This window comes from Alligator sinensis, unplaced genomic scaffold (genome assembly GCF_000455745.1).
Source record: "Alligator sinensis unplaced genomic scaffold, ASM45574v1 scaffold614_1, whole genome shotgun sequence".
Lineage (NCBI taxonomy): Eukaryota > Metazoa > Chordata > Crocodylia > Alligatoridae > Alligator > Alligator sinensis.
Genome location: NW_005842294.1, coordinates 1062517 through 1080028, shown reverse-complemented (window position 1 = coordinate 1080028; position 17512 = coordinate 1062517). Strand labels below are relative to the sequence as shown.

At 41.5% G+C, this 17512-nt stretch overlaps 1 protein-coding gene across 1 annotated transcript in view; it reads right to left on the bottom strand.

The window, feature by feature from the left end:
- Positions 1-4276: 4276 nt before the first annotated feature.
- NEIL3 (nei like DNA glycosylase 3) overlaps positions 4277-17512 on the bottom strand; it is a 56639-nt gene continuing 43403 nt past the window's right edge. The window contains exons 8-10 of the mRNA XM_014522063.2: positions 11187-11604; positions 6769-6943; positions 4277-5169 (exon numbers count right to left, since the gene is read on the bottom strand). Coding sequence (XP_014377549.1) covers positions 4987-5169; positions 6769-6943; positions 11187-11604 — 776 coding nt within the window. The 3' untranslated portion in view covers positions 4277-4986. The remainder of the gene's footprint in view (positions 5170-6768; positions 6944-11186; positions 11605-17512) is intronic.

Genomic DNA, 17512 nt, shown 5'->3' with positions numbered 1-17512 from the left:
TAATTTCTAAATGATATTTGTGAAATTAGCTGAAAAGAAGAGAGGAGATGGTAAGAGTAAATGCATGGATTTTGAGTCAATAGCCATATATTTCTCTCTCTCTCACCCAACTTCTTTCAATTTTTTTTGCTTCTTAAATACTTACAAAGCTTCCTTTTTTGCCTTTGGCTATTTGCTCTTGAAAATCCCGCTTATGCATTTTACCTGATAGTTTGTTTCTTTTGAGGTTCCACTTGAACTAGATTTCCATTTTCTGAAAAATAACTGTTTGACTCAAATAACAGTGTTGTAAAGTAAAAGCAATTTCTAATGCAAGTCTTCTGAAATTTCTTTACAGCAGATTACCATGTCTGGAATTCTTAATTTGAGATGTGGTGGTGGAGGGGAGGGAGGGTTTAGTTTTTCTGGTACAGATACTATAAGCCTACCTTACACTTAGTCTCCCTGATTTAAAAAAAAAAAACTTGAGTCTATGCATCTGTTCACAAGCTACTTATATGCAATCACTTCTGATAACTTAATAAGCCATGGTAGGACAGCCATTTGCTGTCATGTCTGAGCTTTTGCGTTTAGGCTTTAATGTGCTAATATGTCCAATTGTTATACTTACTGCTGCCTACTAAGAGGAAAGTCCTGGAAATGAGTTCTCAGCAGAGTTTGTTTTTTTAAGTAAAAAAATAACTGCATGTTTTTATCCAAGATGTACTATTTACCATTCTAAGAATGTATTTCTTAGTGCTGTAACTTATTTTTAATGCACTTAAATTATTCAGGCTTTTGGAAAACAGGTTATTGAATAGATGAGCCAATAACCAAGATAAATACTTAGTTTTAATGTATTTCTTGCTCTGTTTTCTAAGTTGCTTTTTGCAATTTATAGCAACACACACACTTTTCAAATGTGGCCAAAGTAGCAGGTACAGTAAATATGCATTATTGGCTTAACAAAATGTCTACTGAAATAACTGGGAGTGTATTCATTGACTCTAGTGGGCAGTGGACAGGATCCTTGAAGCAGCTGTGCATTAGTTTTAAATAGCAGAAGCACCTTTTCTCACGTTATAAACAAGGCCACTTATGCCCTCATTTTTTAAAGCAGGAACGCCTACTCATTTCAGTGGGGAATTCTGATTCAAACATACCCCTTGAAAAGGTAATTGTAGTGTACAGCTCATTGGATTAGAATGTTGTTCGTCTTTGATGTTCATGGCACACTTATCTATACAGGTAATAGAACAAAAAGAATCTGCAATAGTTATAAACAGCTAAGAAAGGCTTGAATGGATTTGTTTTAGCTTGTCATTAGTAGTTAACAGATTTGTTTCCTGACCAACCGCTGTTGAAAGCAAACAAAAAAGCAAATTCTGATAGAGAGAAAATTTAGAGATGTTGATGTAATTTTTAAAGGTTTCACATTTGAAAAAAAAAAAAATCAAACTGGCTCTAGTTTTAAGATTAATGAACCGAGCTTTTGATAAATGCAGCTTTTGGCTTTCAAAATTTACCATTTTAAAAATGATTTCATCTAAAATTTTAGCATTTATTTCAGACTTAGTCATTCCCTTGCAGCGTTTGCAACTCAAGTACTGCACAACCAGAAGTAACCAACTATTTTGTATTTTTAGGTAGGTCAGGTCAGTCCCGAGGCCACTGCCACTGTTGTGACACCTTAGAAGCTGTAACAACCCTCCTCTACTTTGCCTTGTATTTCGTATTTTATGCACATTAAAATTAACAAAAGCTTAAGTTAAAATATACTTTAAATACAAGCATAAATTTATTCAGCTAGTTTCTACATAAATGTAAGTTATGAAAGGGCTTTAGGGGCACAAAGGCCGCAAGGTTCCAGAGGGACAAGTTGCATTTAGTTTCTGCTTCCTAATTTGAGTATACTTTAATTTAGCTGGAAATAAAGTTTGCTATAACTGACCTTCCTTATTTTTCTTTTCCATGGCTTTGTATCATTGCACAGCAGAAGCAAAGCAAATACAAACATTTGTTAAGTTCTTGTGGAAAACTACATGGCTTCAAACAGGAATTCACAGATTGCAAGCCAGAACAGAACTTTAGGGTCCTTAGTGTTGTATAGAATTCAGTTGCAAATTTCAGGATTTTTAAATAGCACCAGAGGCCTGCATTTTAGACTTGGATTAAAAATGTTTATTGGAGAGATTTACAAAGTCATGCAACAGTTCTGCTTAGTGTTTTTTTCATATCGGTCTAGGAACTGATGATAACCTTGTCTTTATGAAAAAACGTTAATGTACAGTATGTTGTTTCCTTATAACTCACGTTGGACTGAAAGCTAATTAGCGTTATTTAAATAGTGGATCTTGGCCAACTGGCTAATTGATGGACTAGCTTAGAGCATCTAGCAAGACTGTCTTAGCCCCTTTTCTGTCAGTGAGGTTGCAGCTAATCAAGGGCATGTATAGACCAAATGTGGGGCACGTGTGCATGACACTTTAAAGCAGGTTAAATGCTTTTGCACTGCTTTAATGGCATTGGTGTTTGCACACGTCAGCGGCATATTGCGCATTAATTCCAGGTGCTGTAGCACATTCAGCGGTGTAATGCACCTTTCATAGAGTCATAGATTCATAGACTGTTAGGGGCTGAAAGGGACCTTGAAGATCATGGGGTCCAGCCCCCCTGCATAGGCAGGAAAAGACAACTGGGGTCAAGTGACCCCAGCGAAGTGACTGTCCAGTCTCCTTTTGAAGATTTCCAGGGTAGGTGACTGAAGCACCACTGGAGGGAATTTATTCCACAGTCTGCACACCCTGACTACAAAGTTTTTCCTGGAATTGAGAGTGAAGCAACCTTCTGTATCCATTGCTCCGTCTTCCCCAGGGGTGTCCTGGTGAACAGCTGTTCACCGAGTTCTTGATGTACTCCCCTGATGTTAACAGTAAGCCACTACTCTAGTCCCTCAGCCTTTCCTTGTATGGCTTGTCTTGCAAGCCCCTCATCATACGAGTGGCTCTTCTCTGGACCCTCTCAAGTTTTTCCACATCCTTGTTCAAGTGCAGTGCCCAGAACTGGATGCAGTACTCCAGCTGCAGTCTCACCAGTGTGGACTACAGTGGGAGTATCACTTCCTTAGCTTTGCATGAGATGCAACTGTTAATGCATGCCAGCGTGTTGTTTGCCCTGCTGGCCACAGCATTGCACTGCTGGCTCACGTTCATGCGATGGTCAATCGCTACCCCTATGTCCCTTTCGGCTAAAACCATGACTCAGCCCTTCTTGTTTATATGATGATACCTCTGTTGTGATGTCGTTGTAAGGTATCAAGGAGGGGATTGTAAGGCCATAAATCAGGGCCTGGGACATGGGAGTCACTTAGCTACATCAGCAGCGTACAGTTATGCTGATTTTTGTGCAGTTAGAACAAAAGAATTTTGAGTTCAAGAGGACAACCATTGTGCATGTGTGGTGGCGTGAAAGTGGATTGTGCGATGAACTCTTAAGTGATTCTTGACAGTGAGGTGTGTAGCAGTATGCATGGTGTGTGTAGTACACATGTGCAAAAGGTGGAATCTCTTAGAAAGTTTGAGTGCTGAGCGCACAAGCCCAGGTAACATTTGCAGCAAGGCTGAGTACTGTGTGCAACACCAGTATATAAGCTGATGCTGACTGAGATTCAAGGGCTTCCTGGCGGGTGAAACTGTTGCGTGTGCTCATCACTCCTTGATCTATAGCCTACTCTTCATCCTGTATCCTTTGTGGTGTGTAAGGAGAGTACTAGTGCCGAAGCCCCTGGTGTGAGTGGAGCAGTAGAGCAATTGGATCTGGAACCACAGCTGGTATCAAATCCTCTAGTGTGTTAGCCATGGATCACATCGGCTCCCCCTACCACTGATCACCACAGAGCACTGATAGGGTTGTCTCCCTGGAATTTGCGCCGGGTGCGTTGGTGCAGTAAGCAAGCAACTCGCAGAGCTCTTTAGTGAGTATCGCCGTTGTCTGAAGGTGGGAAGAGGGGGGTAGGGACTCTGCTCTGAGTGTGTGCGCTGTCTGCACCACATCTCCTCACAGTGACACAAGCACCTATCTACACTTGTTTCATACGTTATGAAGGTTGTTCTGTATAGTTAATAGTAATTAGTAATGATTTACCCATCTTCCCTCTCCTGTTGTTGTTAATTACCCCTCCAATAAACCAACAGATTAATTTCAGTTTTTACCTTTTGTGACGGAACTCTTAATTAGCTGTGACTTTGCTGATGGACAAGGGGGTAGTACAGTTCTGACATGCTCTAAACTAGTCTGTCAATTAGTGAGCCGGCCAAGATCCACCATTTAGGCCACAGTATCTAACACTAATTAGTTCCCAATCTAACACGCATACACACACATACAAACAGTGGAACTATAAAAATAAAATAAAGTATTTTTATTGAATACATTTCGCCTTCTGTGGTAAAAACAGTGACAGTCTTATTAAAATTATTCATTTTAAATGCTTTTAAATATATTATACTTTCTATAAATCATACCTATAACAAATATTTGAAGTTCTCTAATGTTGACAGACTAAAGTGATACCTACACAAAGGATACAGACACACCATCAAAAGCAGACATACTGCACTGACAGTATATTATAACAGATCATGAGCTGCAAGTGACAGCAACACCTTAACGAGAGAGAGAGCGAGCAAGCATGAGCCTTTTCCCTCCTCTCAAAAGTGGATCTTCTCCTAGGAAACTGGTATGCTAATATTACCACTGTTTAATTTTCAGAGGGCCAGATATGCTAATTGCACATTCTGAAAGGTGCTATTGTTAGATAAAACAGCCAGAACTATTTACCAGTAGTGAACAGAAAACAAAGAATAGCACTAGGTAGGGATTAAGAAAGAAAAGTCTATAAATTATAATACAGGCAGATTTGGTTTTATCAAGTCTCCTAAAATAATATAGTACTATAGTAAACATAAATTTGAACAGATTAATCTATACTATCTGAAAATTAAGCTCTCAACATCCTGGTATAATCTTCACTCCTGGCCCATTTTCTGCCCACTGAAAGAAGTCACACTGTTTATCTTTCCCAAATGGGCATACAAAAAAATTCTTTCCATTATTAGGACCAATCTTCAACACTGCCCTCATAATGCAGCGTTTTCCATGATTGCAGAATGGAAAATGTAAGTCTGCCCACTGCAGGGGGAAAAAAAAAAATATTATTTAGGATGAGTGTTGCTGAATCTGCTGGTCAGAATTTTTTTTCTCTGAATCAGTGGGAGGAATTTAAACCAGTAGGACAGACCCTCCCAATAAACTATCAAATACACTTTTCTTCTGAGGGATGCTATCATGAGGGAATTACTATGTTAGAAATCCATCTGACTGGACTGCTTGCCACATGTATAGACCAATGGAATTTACATTGCAATTTCCTCATTTTACTAACAACAATAAAAGCAAACAGATGCTTTAGTAAATAGGCTCATTTGTCATTAGAAGGGTATTTCTCAAGTACGTGGTCCTAAAGCTGTTGGCTTGAATCACTGTGAGCATGTCTATACAAGATGTTTAGTGCACAGTTGATTAATTAACTGTGCAGTAAACATCTCAGCATCCACATGTGCACCCCTATTAGGGTGCACAAAGCTAATAAACATTACAAGTCCTACCCTACTGAGGAGGGTATTTCGTGTACAGCGGTGCATGTGTAGATGCTGAGCCAGCTGGCTGGGGCACTAGGGTGCTTCAGTGCAGGGACTGCCTGCCAGCTAGCCCTGTGCTGAAGCATCCTCATGCCCGAGCCAGCCCCTCCACAGCACACTGAGCTCAGTTGGAGCAGCCCTGAGCTGGCAGGCTGACCCCCTGGACCCTCTGCCAGCTGGGTCTGCTGTAACCTGGCTTAACGAGCTGTGATTCTGCAGCATGTGTAAACTGAGTGCCCAGGAGCTTCTCAGGAACAATAAACTGCAGAGCAATAAGCAGTAAGCTCATAATCAATAAGCTCTGCAGTTTATTGTTGCATGTTAATGGCTTGTGTAGACGCATCCTGTTAGCAACAATTCCCTCCCCACCCACAGTAGAACAATAAGTCCAAAGTCATCAAACTGAAGGTAGAATATGCATTTTCCTTTTCCAAGTGCTATCCTCAAGCTCTGTAACAAATGACCACATGGACTAATTTCAAAGGAAGTTAGACAGGGAGAGTTTCAGAAGTGAATAAGCAATGAATGCATCGATCTGCACTGTTAGACACTTTAATACGTTTTGAATGTCTTGCCCTTTGGCATCTAAGCCCCAGTGAAAGTCAGAGGGACACGGACAACTCCAAAAATTGTATCCAAAATAAATTATGTTGCTTATGTTTCAAAAGTCACAAAATGTGCACTGGCTCTCTTTGAAATGTCTTCATACTTTTTGACATTCTTCACTATTTGAAAGGAAATAATGTATTTCTAATTTCCACGGCTATTAATATGTCATAGATTTTTTGTTGTTGTCCTCAAGATGGATATTAGCTATTGCTTTTAAGTAATGTTTATTTAAACCCATAGCAATTCAACTGTCCCCATGCAGAAAACTACTGCTGGCCTGAATTTCAGATACCTTCTTTGATACCTTTTACCCATTTAGCAAATAAGAATAACTTTTGAGTACATTTAAAATCTAAATGTATATCACAATTTAAAACTTTCTACAGTGAAAGTGATTAAGCAAACACAATGGTTTAATTAATGGCTAACAGTCCTTTTTCTTTCTGTGGAAATTTTACAAGCTCTGAAGTCCTGTACTTACTTCAAAATAGTCACACTGGATTCCTTTGGGTAGAGGACAAGTATAAAATTGCCTGCCCTTGTTTTCTCCGTCCTTTCTCACAACTCTGAGACTGCAGAGGCGGTTGTGTTTACTGCAGCGAGGACAGCCCGCATTTGATGTACAAGTACCATCTGTCATGTTAACTCCAGGTTCACTGTAATGACAGGTTACAAAATAACTCCTGAACAATGTTAAAAGGATTAAGAGCACCAGGAAACCAAAAAATCTAATGCCCATACTCCTACAGTTAAGACAGGATAGCCATTCTACCTTTGCACACAATGACAGCCAGATGGAACTTAGCTTTTTAATCCACCCCATTTGTTTTTCTTTCACAAGCTGAATGATTTTCAGAACATTCAAATATATTTTAGATTTTAAATCCTAAAAGAAATTAGGGATCTCCAATTTAAATCTAGATATTTTGGGGGGCGGGAGGGGGATAGGGGTTGGTAAAAACAGGAGGTGTTACACCAATTTGCTAATATGGATTTTCTGCTTTCAACCAGTTAAAAACATACCAAATTCCAGAATCACAGTAACAATTTTCTTGGTTGGCTTTTCACACTGTGGAAAACCATCGTGAATAGCTTAGAGAAAGCCATAGGGATTCAGCCATATACCTGTTTACTTCAGACACAATTTTCTATTCCCTTTGATCAGAGCTACTGTGTTGATTCCAATTGTATCCCAACAAAGAACTGTCTAGCTGATGCAGTAGAAATATGAATTTTATAAAAATGCTAAGGAAGCTTTGTTCTCATTTACTGTTATGACCAACCATGCTTGGAGACTATCTAAATACAATTCATACAATTCATGAAACCATATTCATTAGTTTTTATTGAAAACGGATTTCTTTTCCTGTTAAAGATCTCAACAGGTATACGTTTCACTTTGTTTGTGGAATCAATTAATAATGCACTATTAGAGATGCTAAGGGGGATGGAAAGAGAAGTATGTAGCCCCCATCATTCATCTCTTCAATTTTCAAATCAGAATCATTGTCCTTTCTCCCACATTATCCTTCATGCTTAGGAATTGTTTCTCATAAACACCTACAAAGCTAGGTCCCTTTAGCCTTCTCCAAATCCATAATTAAATCCAAACCAGCCCAACCCACACCCAAACCCTCCTTCACTGCAGTGCCTACAGAATAGTTGACAAGAGTTATTCTGGTGATGTGCTAACACTACTATCATCCAGCCAGCATCATGTCACTGCAATCTTATTCACCCCAGTCTATAAACTCTTCAACACAGGGAGTTTTTCCCCCTGCGTTTCCACAGTGCTTAACACAGCAGGCTCCTAGGTCCATGACTGATGCTCCTAAAGATTATTTGTCTATTAGTATGACATAGAAGCAGAAAAGGATATAGAACTAGAGAAGGTGCAGAGAAGAGATTGTCCAAGAGATTGGACAAATTCTTGGAGGACAGGTACATCAGTGGCTATTGATCATGGGATGTAAGGGTACAGCCTCTGAATCGAAACTTCCCTAGCTCTAAATGCTGGAGGCTGCAAGTGGGAGTGTAGCAGTAGACAAAATCCTGGTCATACCCAGTTCACTCTCCCTTTCAGCATCCACTCTCTGCCACTGAGATACCCCAGGTAGTGAGCAAGGTAGGACGAGGGTCTGACCCAGTAAAAGACAGTTTTTGTGTTCTAGGAGATGATCTTGCCTTGCGCAGGGGGTTAGACTAGATGACCTCCTGAGGGCCTTTGCAACCCTACTTTTCTATTATTTTATTTTGAAGAGGAAAAAATTGATCAGGAACTTTCATGCACATTATGAGCACAAGTCATGTATGCAACAAGTGAGGAATTTCTATAACTGGTTACCCTTGCTTCTACGTTTTCTCAGTCAGTCTCACCTACTGTACTTTGTATTATTTAGACTAGTAACCTGTCTAGGTTATGCTTGTGATGCATTCAGTCCTCTCTACTTTAATAGTTTTAACATAATTACAAAGCAGGGAGCTCCCAAAACATTTTATTTTTAGCAGATTCATGATCTAGAAAATGCTAAAAGCCACCTAGCTTTAATTTGTCACTTTATCACAGGATCTTTGACTTAATAGTACAGTTTTCTTAGCAATTACTTACTTTCATGTAGCAATGGGAACACATGTACTGTATTTACCTAAATGTAAGGTTACACTGAATTTAAGACATCCCCCCCAATAATTATGATTTTATAATGTGGAAAATTATAAATTTGTCATAATTTTCCATGTTGAGAATCTAATTATTGGAGTGTCATCCTAGATTCATCTCCCCAAAAGCAGCAGCAGGGGGCAAGAAGCCAGACCTCTGCCTTTCCTTCCCTGCCTGCTCCCTCATACATGTGCCTGTCCCCTCCAACTCCTGCACCCCACAAGTAAGACATTCCCCTCGATAAAGCAGCACTATTTTATGCTACTTTTTGTTCCATCCACTTATGTAGCACGACACAAGGTAGGAATGTATCTGCCCACCACTTGTGTGCCATCAAAAAATTTTATGGCAGTACAAATGCAACATCAGGTAACATCTGTTTCTACCCATAGTGGCTTTTCTGACTCATAATGATGATTTAAAGGGCTCGGTGAGGTTAACTGAATGAGCTTGACAGCAAATAGACTGCTAATGTAGCTGATTGGTCCAGTAACTCACCGGGGTAAATCAGCATAGCTCTACTGCCAGTCACTGTCACTGAAACTATACTGGTTTACCTCAACTGAGGCTGTGACCCATGAAGAACAAATGATCAGCAACCATCAGGGCAACTGATGAGACATTAAAAGCTTATTTTTTAGTGCAATTCCAGATTGCTCAGCACTTCTGGAATCTGGACAAATGCACTAAATTAATGGAAAGAAAGCTGTTATTACCTCCTTTCCATTCTAGTAATCTTGGCTAGTCCTTTAAAGTATACTAAAAAACTTTTCAAACAAATGTAGCTTTTTAGCTGATTCTATTTCTTTAAGTTGTACGGTTGCTGAAAAATATGCTGTATTTATATGCTATTCCTGAAAAAGTATGCTGAATATGTTGGAAAGAACAGAGCAGAGTTTAAGTTGGGTAATTTAAAGTGAGGTTTATGACCCTAGAGAGAGGTCTGGGTGTATCCTCCCTAAGAAAATTTTTTGCAAGTGCCTGCCATATGGTGCAATCTAGTTCATTCCCAAGGCAACAAAAAATTAATCTTCAGAAGTAGTTTGTTTATTTTGCCCAGGGATGTTACCTTTGGCAGTAATCCAAGGATGTAGTGAACTCTACAAGAGGTATGGATATCTCTCCGATCCTACCTTCAATTAGGGCGGGGGAGGGAGATGAATTTTAACATAGGAACCTGATGAGTCTCTCCATGCTCATCGTCACTGGTTCAAATTTCTGTACAATCAGAGCCAGGAATCTGGCTTTAAAGTACGAAAAGTATAATGATATGCCTATCCAGATAATTGCAACAAAGCAAATTAATGTTAAAATAATCAAATACTGAAAAGAAGATCATTTTAGTTTTTGTTTAATATATGCAATACTGGAACCCTCACACTTTTTTAATAATTCAGAAATAATGAATCCCTATACCATCTCCAAGGCAATAGTTTAAGATGTTTTCAGGTTAGAAAAAAGTGAGGATCTATAGCTCACGGTAATGTTTCTATTGTTCGGTTAACCACAGACCATCGATTACCAAGTGGGAAAAATAAACAGCACTGCTAGCAAGTTTTCATTCCAATTAATATCATTATCATTTTGGACAGTTCAGTGCAATGTATTTCCAAGCATACCTTTCTAAGCACTGGATCTTTCAACAAATCATTTGATCACCTTGCCCTATAATGCTGTCCCACTTTTTCTCCGTGTGTGTGGAGGTGGAGGGCAGCATTTGAGAGAATACTCAGTAATTCCTACTGATTGGTTAAATTGGTTTGATTAAATTGATTAAATTCCTCCTTGTTTTAGAGACTGGTGCAGTTCTTCCCTAATCCTCTCCGCTCCTTTTCCAGTAACCTCCCCTCATACTTTTTTAATCTTATTTCACCTGTTCCCATTGCCTTTTTTCTGTTTTTATTTCTTTCCTTTGTATTAAATTGTCATTCGTCATAATTCTAGCTCCAGTTCTCTTGTGCTCTCCATTTATTCTGGACATGTCTCCATCTCCATGCAACTATATCTTCTTTCGTCTCTTATCCTTCTGTAGTTGGACCAAGCACTTTTGATGTTGTACTGTCAGTTCAGCACAAGAGATACAAGGAAACTGCCTGGTTCTCAAAGTAAAATATCAAATGGATAAAACAAGTCATTGCAGCAAGAAAAATCTTAGATTAGTTTCCAGTTCTTAAATTTGTTTTCAAAGCAGTTTTGTACCTGATAGAAAAAGCTTGTTTGAATTTGGGAAGACTACATACCTACTTGATAAACTCCAACTACTTTGTAAGTTTGGAGATGACTGATCTGTTTTCTGTTTCTTCTGTATAGGATTAGAAAAGTTAGACTGCTGATGGGAAGGTGAAGATGTATTTCCTACAGGTGAGTTTGCTGAATAATATTTGTATTTGCTTCCACTCCGCTTAGAAGTGTTATTCAGTGACTGACCATTATCATCACTAATCAGAGAACTCCCATCTGGCGTCTTATTCTCACTTCTTTCATTTTTTAAGAGACTGAATTTACTACCAAGGTCTGTCAAAATGAGAGTTGTAGTTCCAAATGCTGTTCTCCTGTTGACCTTTATTTCTGTGGCTGGTTTTCCAAAGCTGTTACAAGGGTACTTGACTAGGCTGCTGTTAAAAGTGGTCAACTCTTCCTCATTCTCTACCTTTGGAACTTGGAGAAAAAAAAATTGGTTATACATTTGTATGAAAGTCTATCACCATGTTTACAGATTACATATGAAAATAAATAACTCTATATTTATGGAGCTTGATCTTGAAAGATCTATATTTCCTTGACTAGATACACACAAGAATAGTTTCCTCCATCATAGAGGTGCAGCCCCTTTTCAAATCAAGCATAGCAACCTTAAAAGGACTGGATGTGAAGACTGTTGTATACAACTGAAAATATAGGGGGAATGATACAAAACTGAATTTGGCCCAAGCATAGGGATTATTATTTACCCTCTTTGAAAAAAAGACAACTGTATATTTTTAACATTCACAAATGTGAGGAGCTTCTAAAGGATGGCATCTCCAGCAGCAATGCACTGTTCCATGCCAAAGCACTAGTACTTGACTGAGAAAGAAAAGTGCCAGTCTACTGAGCCAGTGGTATCCCTTCCTACACCGCAAGGTTTTCCCTAAGAATCAAGGACTGCAAATCTATAACTGTGGAAAAGACTTTTTGGGATCAAGGAAACACAGGCATTTCTTTTGTAGCTTATTTATTAAGTTAAACTGTAAATTCCTTGATTACAGGCAGGAATCAAGGCCTATTTAGTTGTATAACAGAACATAACCATTTCAAAAGAGCAGGCATATTGCAATTTCAGGTTTCTTAATTTTTTAAATAATTAGCTCACTCTGGAAAAATGCCTCTCTTGAGGGTACCACCTAACTGAATTGGTTACACAGAGAAGGGTTACATAGGAGTTAGAAATGAAATCTTTTCCCCTTAGATTTCCTTCTGTAGGGATCACTTCTGATACATCCTTCCACCATGTGAGGGTTGAAGAGGATCACAGATCGGGCAAATAAGGGATTAATCTAAGTGCATATTTGCTAATCCTCCCTCCAGTCTCCCAGACTAGAAATACGTGTCACCAAATGAAGCAGATCAACTGTGCCAGGATACCATAGCTGATCTGCTTCACTGGGCAAAGTGCACGTCATCCATTGTCCCACCTACTTATCTTGCAGGACAACAGGTGGTGTGTTCCCTAGTTACAGAGACATATCCCAGGGATCCCTGGGGTATGTCTCTGTAGATGGGGAAACCTCAGCTTTCCCTTCTTACAAAGAAGCACCCTGGAGACCACACAGGAACAAGTTGGACACTCCAGTATGTTTCTGGGGCTAGAGCAACTAAATTGTCAATCCTAGCCCCTGGACCCACACCAGTGTCAACAGGCACCCAAGGAGTCCCAAATGGGGGAACTGAGGCAGATGGTTCCAGGGCTTCAGGGGCATGATCCTGCATGCCCTAGAACAGGGGCAGGCAATTATTTCGGGTGGAGGGCCGCTTACCGAGTTTTGGCAAGCCATCGAGAGCCGCACGAAGGGCAGCCGGGACAGATAAATATTAATTTTCAAAATTTTGGGGTGGGCCCCACGGGCCGGATAGAATGGCCTGGCAGGCCACATCCGGCCCACAGGCCACATTTTGCCCACCCCTGCCCTAGAAAGTCCCATTCCCAGGGCACGAAGGATTGGGCCCCTGAATCCCTGGATGTGCCTGCTCAGAGTAGCTGGAGAGCGCAAGCTGTGATAAACCTAACAGATGCCTGCTGCAATAAAGTGACACAAATTGATACCACCCATGTTGCAGCCACAAATTTTGGGCATTTGTGAAGCGACAAGGGGGATGGTTGTCTGTGTGCTTGGCCTTCATGATGCCATATAATAATGTTTATAGCAGCACAAAGGTGACTACCCTCAGGGAAACAAAATAAGAATCTCTAAGATAGATTTGTTTCATAGAGCACAAAGGTGCAATCTCCTTGTATTTTGGTTCTGCTATAACGTGGAATCAAACTGGTTTTGGCATCCTGAGGTCAGTTCAAGGAGGTAGAATAGTAGGTAGGTAGGATTTGCCATTAGGAAAGAAAATGAAGAATTTGAGTTAAGGGCAAATAACTTCTCTCCAACAGCTGTGGTTAAACAATTAATGATTCTATATGCAACACTTTATGCCAAAAAACTGACATGTCCTTAGAAAATTTATATCTTTACATACCCTATATACTGTCTTTCTCCAAAAACTTTAAAATACTTTAAAAGCATTGTAACAGGGGGTTAGCGTTACTTAAGATGGAAAGTGCACAAGATAGGGCCCACAGGCAGGAGCAAGCAGCTGAACCTGGGTTAGCTGCAGAAGGATAGGCAGGTAAGGAGCCAAAGCAGAGCTTTGAATGTGAATATTTTCTGCTGCTGCTAACATTATTTTACTTTTTACTTTTTACAAAGTAAGTATTTTACTTACTTTGGTAAGTAGCCAGTTGCAGAGAAATAGGTCAATAGGACAGGGCGCCAAGTTGGAAGGAGAAAGAAGTGCAATTCAGTAAGGAGAATAGTTCATTAGGTCTAGGGTGCACACCTGCTGCTGGTTAGGGGAACACCTGACTGGTTGAGGAGGAGCTCAGGGAATATAAACCTGGGTCCCTGAGACAGAGAGGACAGTACTGCTTTGAACTCTGCAGAATGAAGAGCTCCTGTCAGCCTAAACTGTCAAGGAGCAAAAGCTGCAAGGCAGGATGTACTCCACAGGCTAGGAGGCAGCCAGCAAGAGGGGAGGGGGCTTCTGTAGTCAAATGATGACCGAGAGGGACTTTGAGAATTTTATTTGAAGTAGGTTGCTAACATTTTGGTTGCAGTTTACATTAGAGGATTGGATTGTGGCTGTAGAGGTGAACAGGAGGCACTCCAGGTTCTGAGCCTTAACAGGAGTGGGCTAAAGCCGAGAGGGCCAAAGCCTGCACCCTTAGGGCAAGACAGACAGGCTAAAGCTAAGAGGGCCAGAGTCTGCATCCCAAGGGTGAGATGGAGAGATAAGCTAGGTCTGAGAGGGCCAAAGGCCTGATCAGAGCCAGAGTGAGACAGGCCAAGATGGAAAGGGCCAAAGGCCTGACAGGAGAGAGAAAGACATGCAGGCAGGCTGAAACTCAAAAGTCAAGCCAGAGCAAGTGGGCCTAAGCTAGAAGTGTCCAACCAGAGCAACCAGTAGGCTGAAGCCAAGATGGTTGAAGCCTACATAGGCTGGTGAAGAGTAAGACTTGCAAGGCATGGGCATGGCTATGTGGACTCTGGAGCCCCCTAAGGTGATTTACTACCTCAGGGCAAGACTAGTGACAACTAGGCATGTAAGTTGGTGAAGAGGTGAGCTGAGGCTCACTTCAGGTTCCTGGGGGCAGCCTCCCTAAGAATGAAAATATCTATCAAGGCATGGCAGGAAAGACCAACAAGGGAGGGTACTCTGAGGAGCAAAGGTGAGGCAGAGGTAATATGGCCACCAGGGGATGTCATGGCTGCCTTTCGGGGCAAGGTCCTCCTACAAACATTAACTAAATTAAAAAGCAAAACAGCAGCATAAAAGCAGCAGACCACACATGGACCATGTGACCGCCAGGTCTCGAACACCCGGTCACATGCAGCCTTGGTCCGAGCAATGGGTGGTGTATGCCCTGCAGACTCCCGTGAATTGCTGAGTCGATGTTCCCTCTGCGAGTAGTCTTCCCCTATCTCGCCTGCCACGACTTTGAATGTTTCCCAGTCGGGGGTTGACTACCCAGGGACCTTCTGCAGCACGCGGTCTGCCCGATGGTCACCTGCGGGGCTCCGCCACCCCTACACCCCGACCTTACGCCACATCGATGGATCACTCAGTCTTCTTGGCCACGTACCCCTTCGCACATAGCTGTGGAGCCTCACAAGTTCCTTCCCATCCTGCGTATCAGCTCCTGAGGCCAATTCGCTTACTCCGCCACAGGTTGTCTACGTTTGGAGGTCCCGATCATGGAGCCTGTATTCACCTAGAGTGAACTCCCGCCCTAAGGCCTGAATCTTATGTGAAGCCCTTTGGGCTTTGCACCAATTATTCTATTTATATAAGCCCCTCCTCTCTCTCAACCCCTTCACATGGGGAAACACAAAAGAAAAACGCAAAAGAAAAGCACAAGACAACAGGTTTACAGTGTCGCTAGGACTCTGGGTAACTCCCTTCCCTGGTCCCTTACATCAGGGTACCGGGTGCCTAGTTCCCTACAGTCTAGCTAGGGGAAGATCCCTGTTCGGGGCCGCGTACCTGTTCGGGTCGTCCTTTCCTCCTTTTCCAATTCCTCCATGAGCCTCGTGCTGCCCCAATTCTCCCCCTTCCGGGGTGTCCCAATCCTGGTGCCCCGTAGTTCCTCAGCATGTGGCTGACTACTTTCTGATTCAGGGTAAGTGCCCTGCTTCTCCGCAGCCCTTCCTGCTGCTCCTGCCGGGGCTTTCCCGGTGGGGAGAATTCCTCCTCCTCCCAACTGTTCCCAATACTCCCACCTGCTATGGTATGGGTCTTCGCGTGCCCTTCTCTGCTTCCCCTGTTGCTGATGCCTTCGCAGGTTGCAGGATCTGCTTCTGGCTCGTCTCCAGCACTGACAATCTGTTCCCTGCTGCTGTTGCCATGGCCAGCGTCAGGGGCCTCCTCTGGCTCCTTGTCCCGTGCTCCTTCCTCCTTGAGGGATTCCCGAAGTGAGTCTGGTGGTCCCGCACTCCTCAGGTCTGTTCTCCCTCTTCTCCTTCCTCCGCCATCGGCCATTTTTATCCTTGCTGGCCGGTGATTGCTGGTGACGTCATCAGCCGGTCTCAGCTGAATAAAGACGTGGCTAACGAGCTGTGCGGGCTTCTCTCCCTGTTCCCGCTGTGCCACGGCTCCTGTTGTGGGTGAGCAGTTTTTTCTTGTTTTAACTTTTATATTTGTTTCCTCCCCCTCCTGTCCGTTCTGTCCCCTGTAACTTTCTTTTCTTATTCGGGGTCCTTCCCCCCGTTCTCTCCCGGGACAGAACAGTAATCTCAAGCTTCATAAAAAAAGCCAAATAAAGCCAGCCATTAAAAAGTCACATTTCATACCAATCCCTGAAATACAAAGAAAATCATACATAAAAATGTTTTTTTTTAATTTGTAGACAAAGTTATTAACCAAATCCTCAAACTCCACATCTCAGTCTTTGATGGCATCTTAGAGCTGCACAATTGAGATGGAAAAAAAAGATAGAGAATAATCAGGATTTTGTTCTAAAACTAAGCTCAAGAGCCTTTATTGTACAGAAACTGCTGCACGTTTTAGAAAACCAGATGGCTGTATAAATTCCAGGAGAGAAGTTAATTGGCAAATCTGAATTTGTGGACAGACTAAGGCATTCAGATTCCTGGCACTGGGATTTTTTAAAGAAAATTGCCAGTGAGATTAGCCTCTACTGGCTACAGAAATCTGCTGTCTGCAGATATATGCTCTTCTTTCCTGGCCTGGGGAAAGAAAGTTATGCCAGCTAAGCATGACACAGGAGAGCAACACATTTTACTCCTCACTACACAAAGACATGCGAAATGAACTAGAAGTTTTAAAAAGTTAGTAGAAATGTAGCGATCAGCACCATGGCTGAGATCTTTAAACTGAGTAGAGGCAACTTAGACATATTGTAGGGATTGTGTGTCAAAAGTTCCCTAATCACCTAAAACAATTTCTTGGACATATACACTTTGAATGATGTACTTAAACTCAGTGAAATGTTAATATTGGGGCATGGAATACAGGATGCAGTAGGAACATCCATCCTTTTCAGCTGTATGATTTCTTCTCTAAATAATCTATTCTATCTCAAGTTTATGAAACATTAGGACTGAAGAATAATGCATTAAGTTGCTGAAATCTGCCAAATAAAGCTTTATTGAATAATTCATTACGCATAGTGTAGTGCAACAGATATAGGTCTGTATTGTAGGTAAAAATGGCACATACCACTGTACTGTAAGCAGTTTTTCCCCCCTGAAAAACACAATGCCTGGGCTTACAATGAAGATTCCTGAGATACCCATAACAA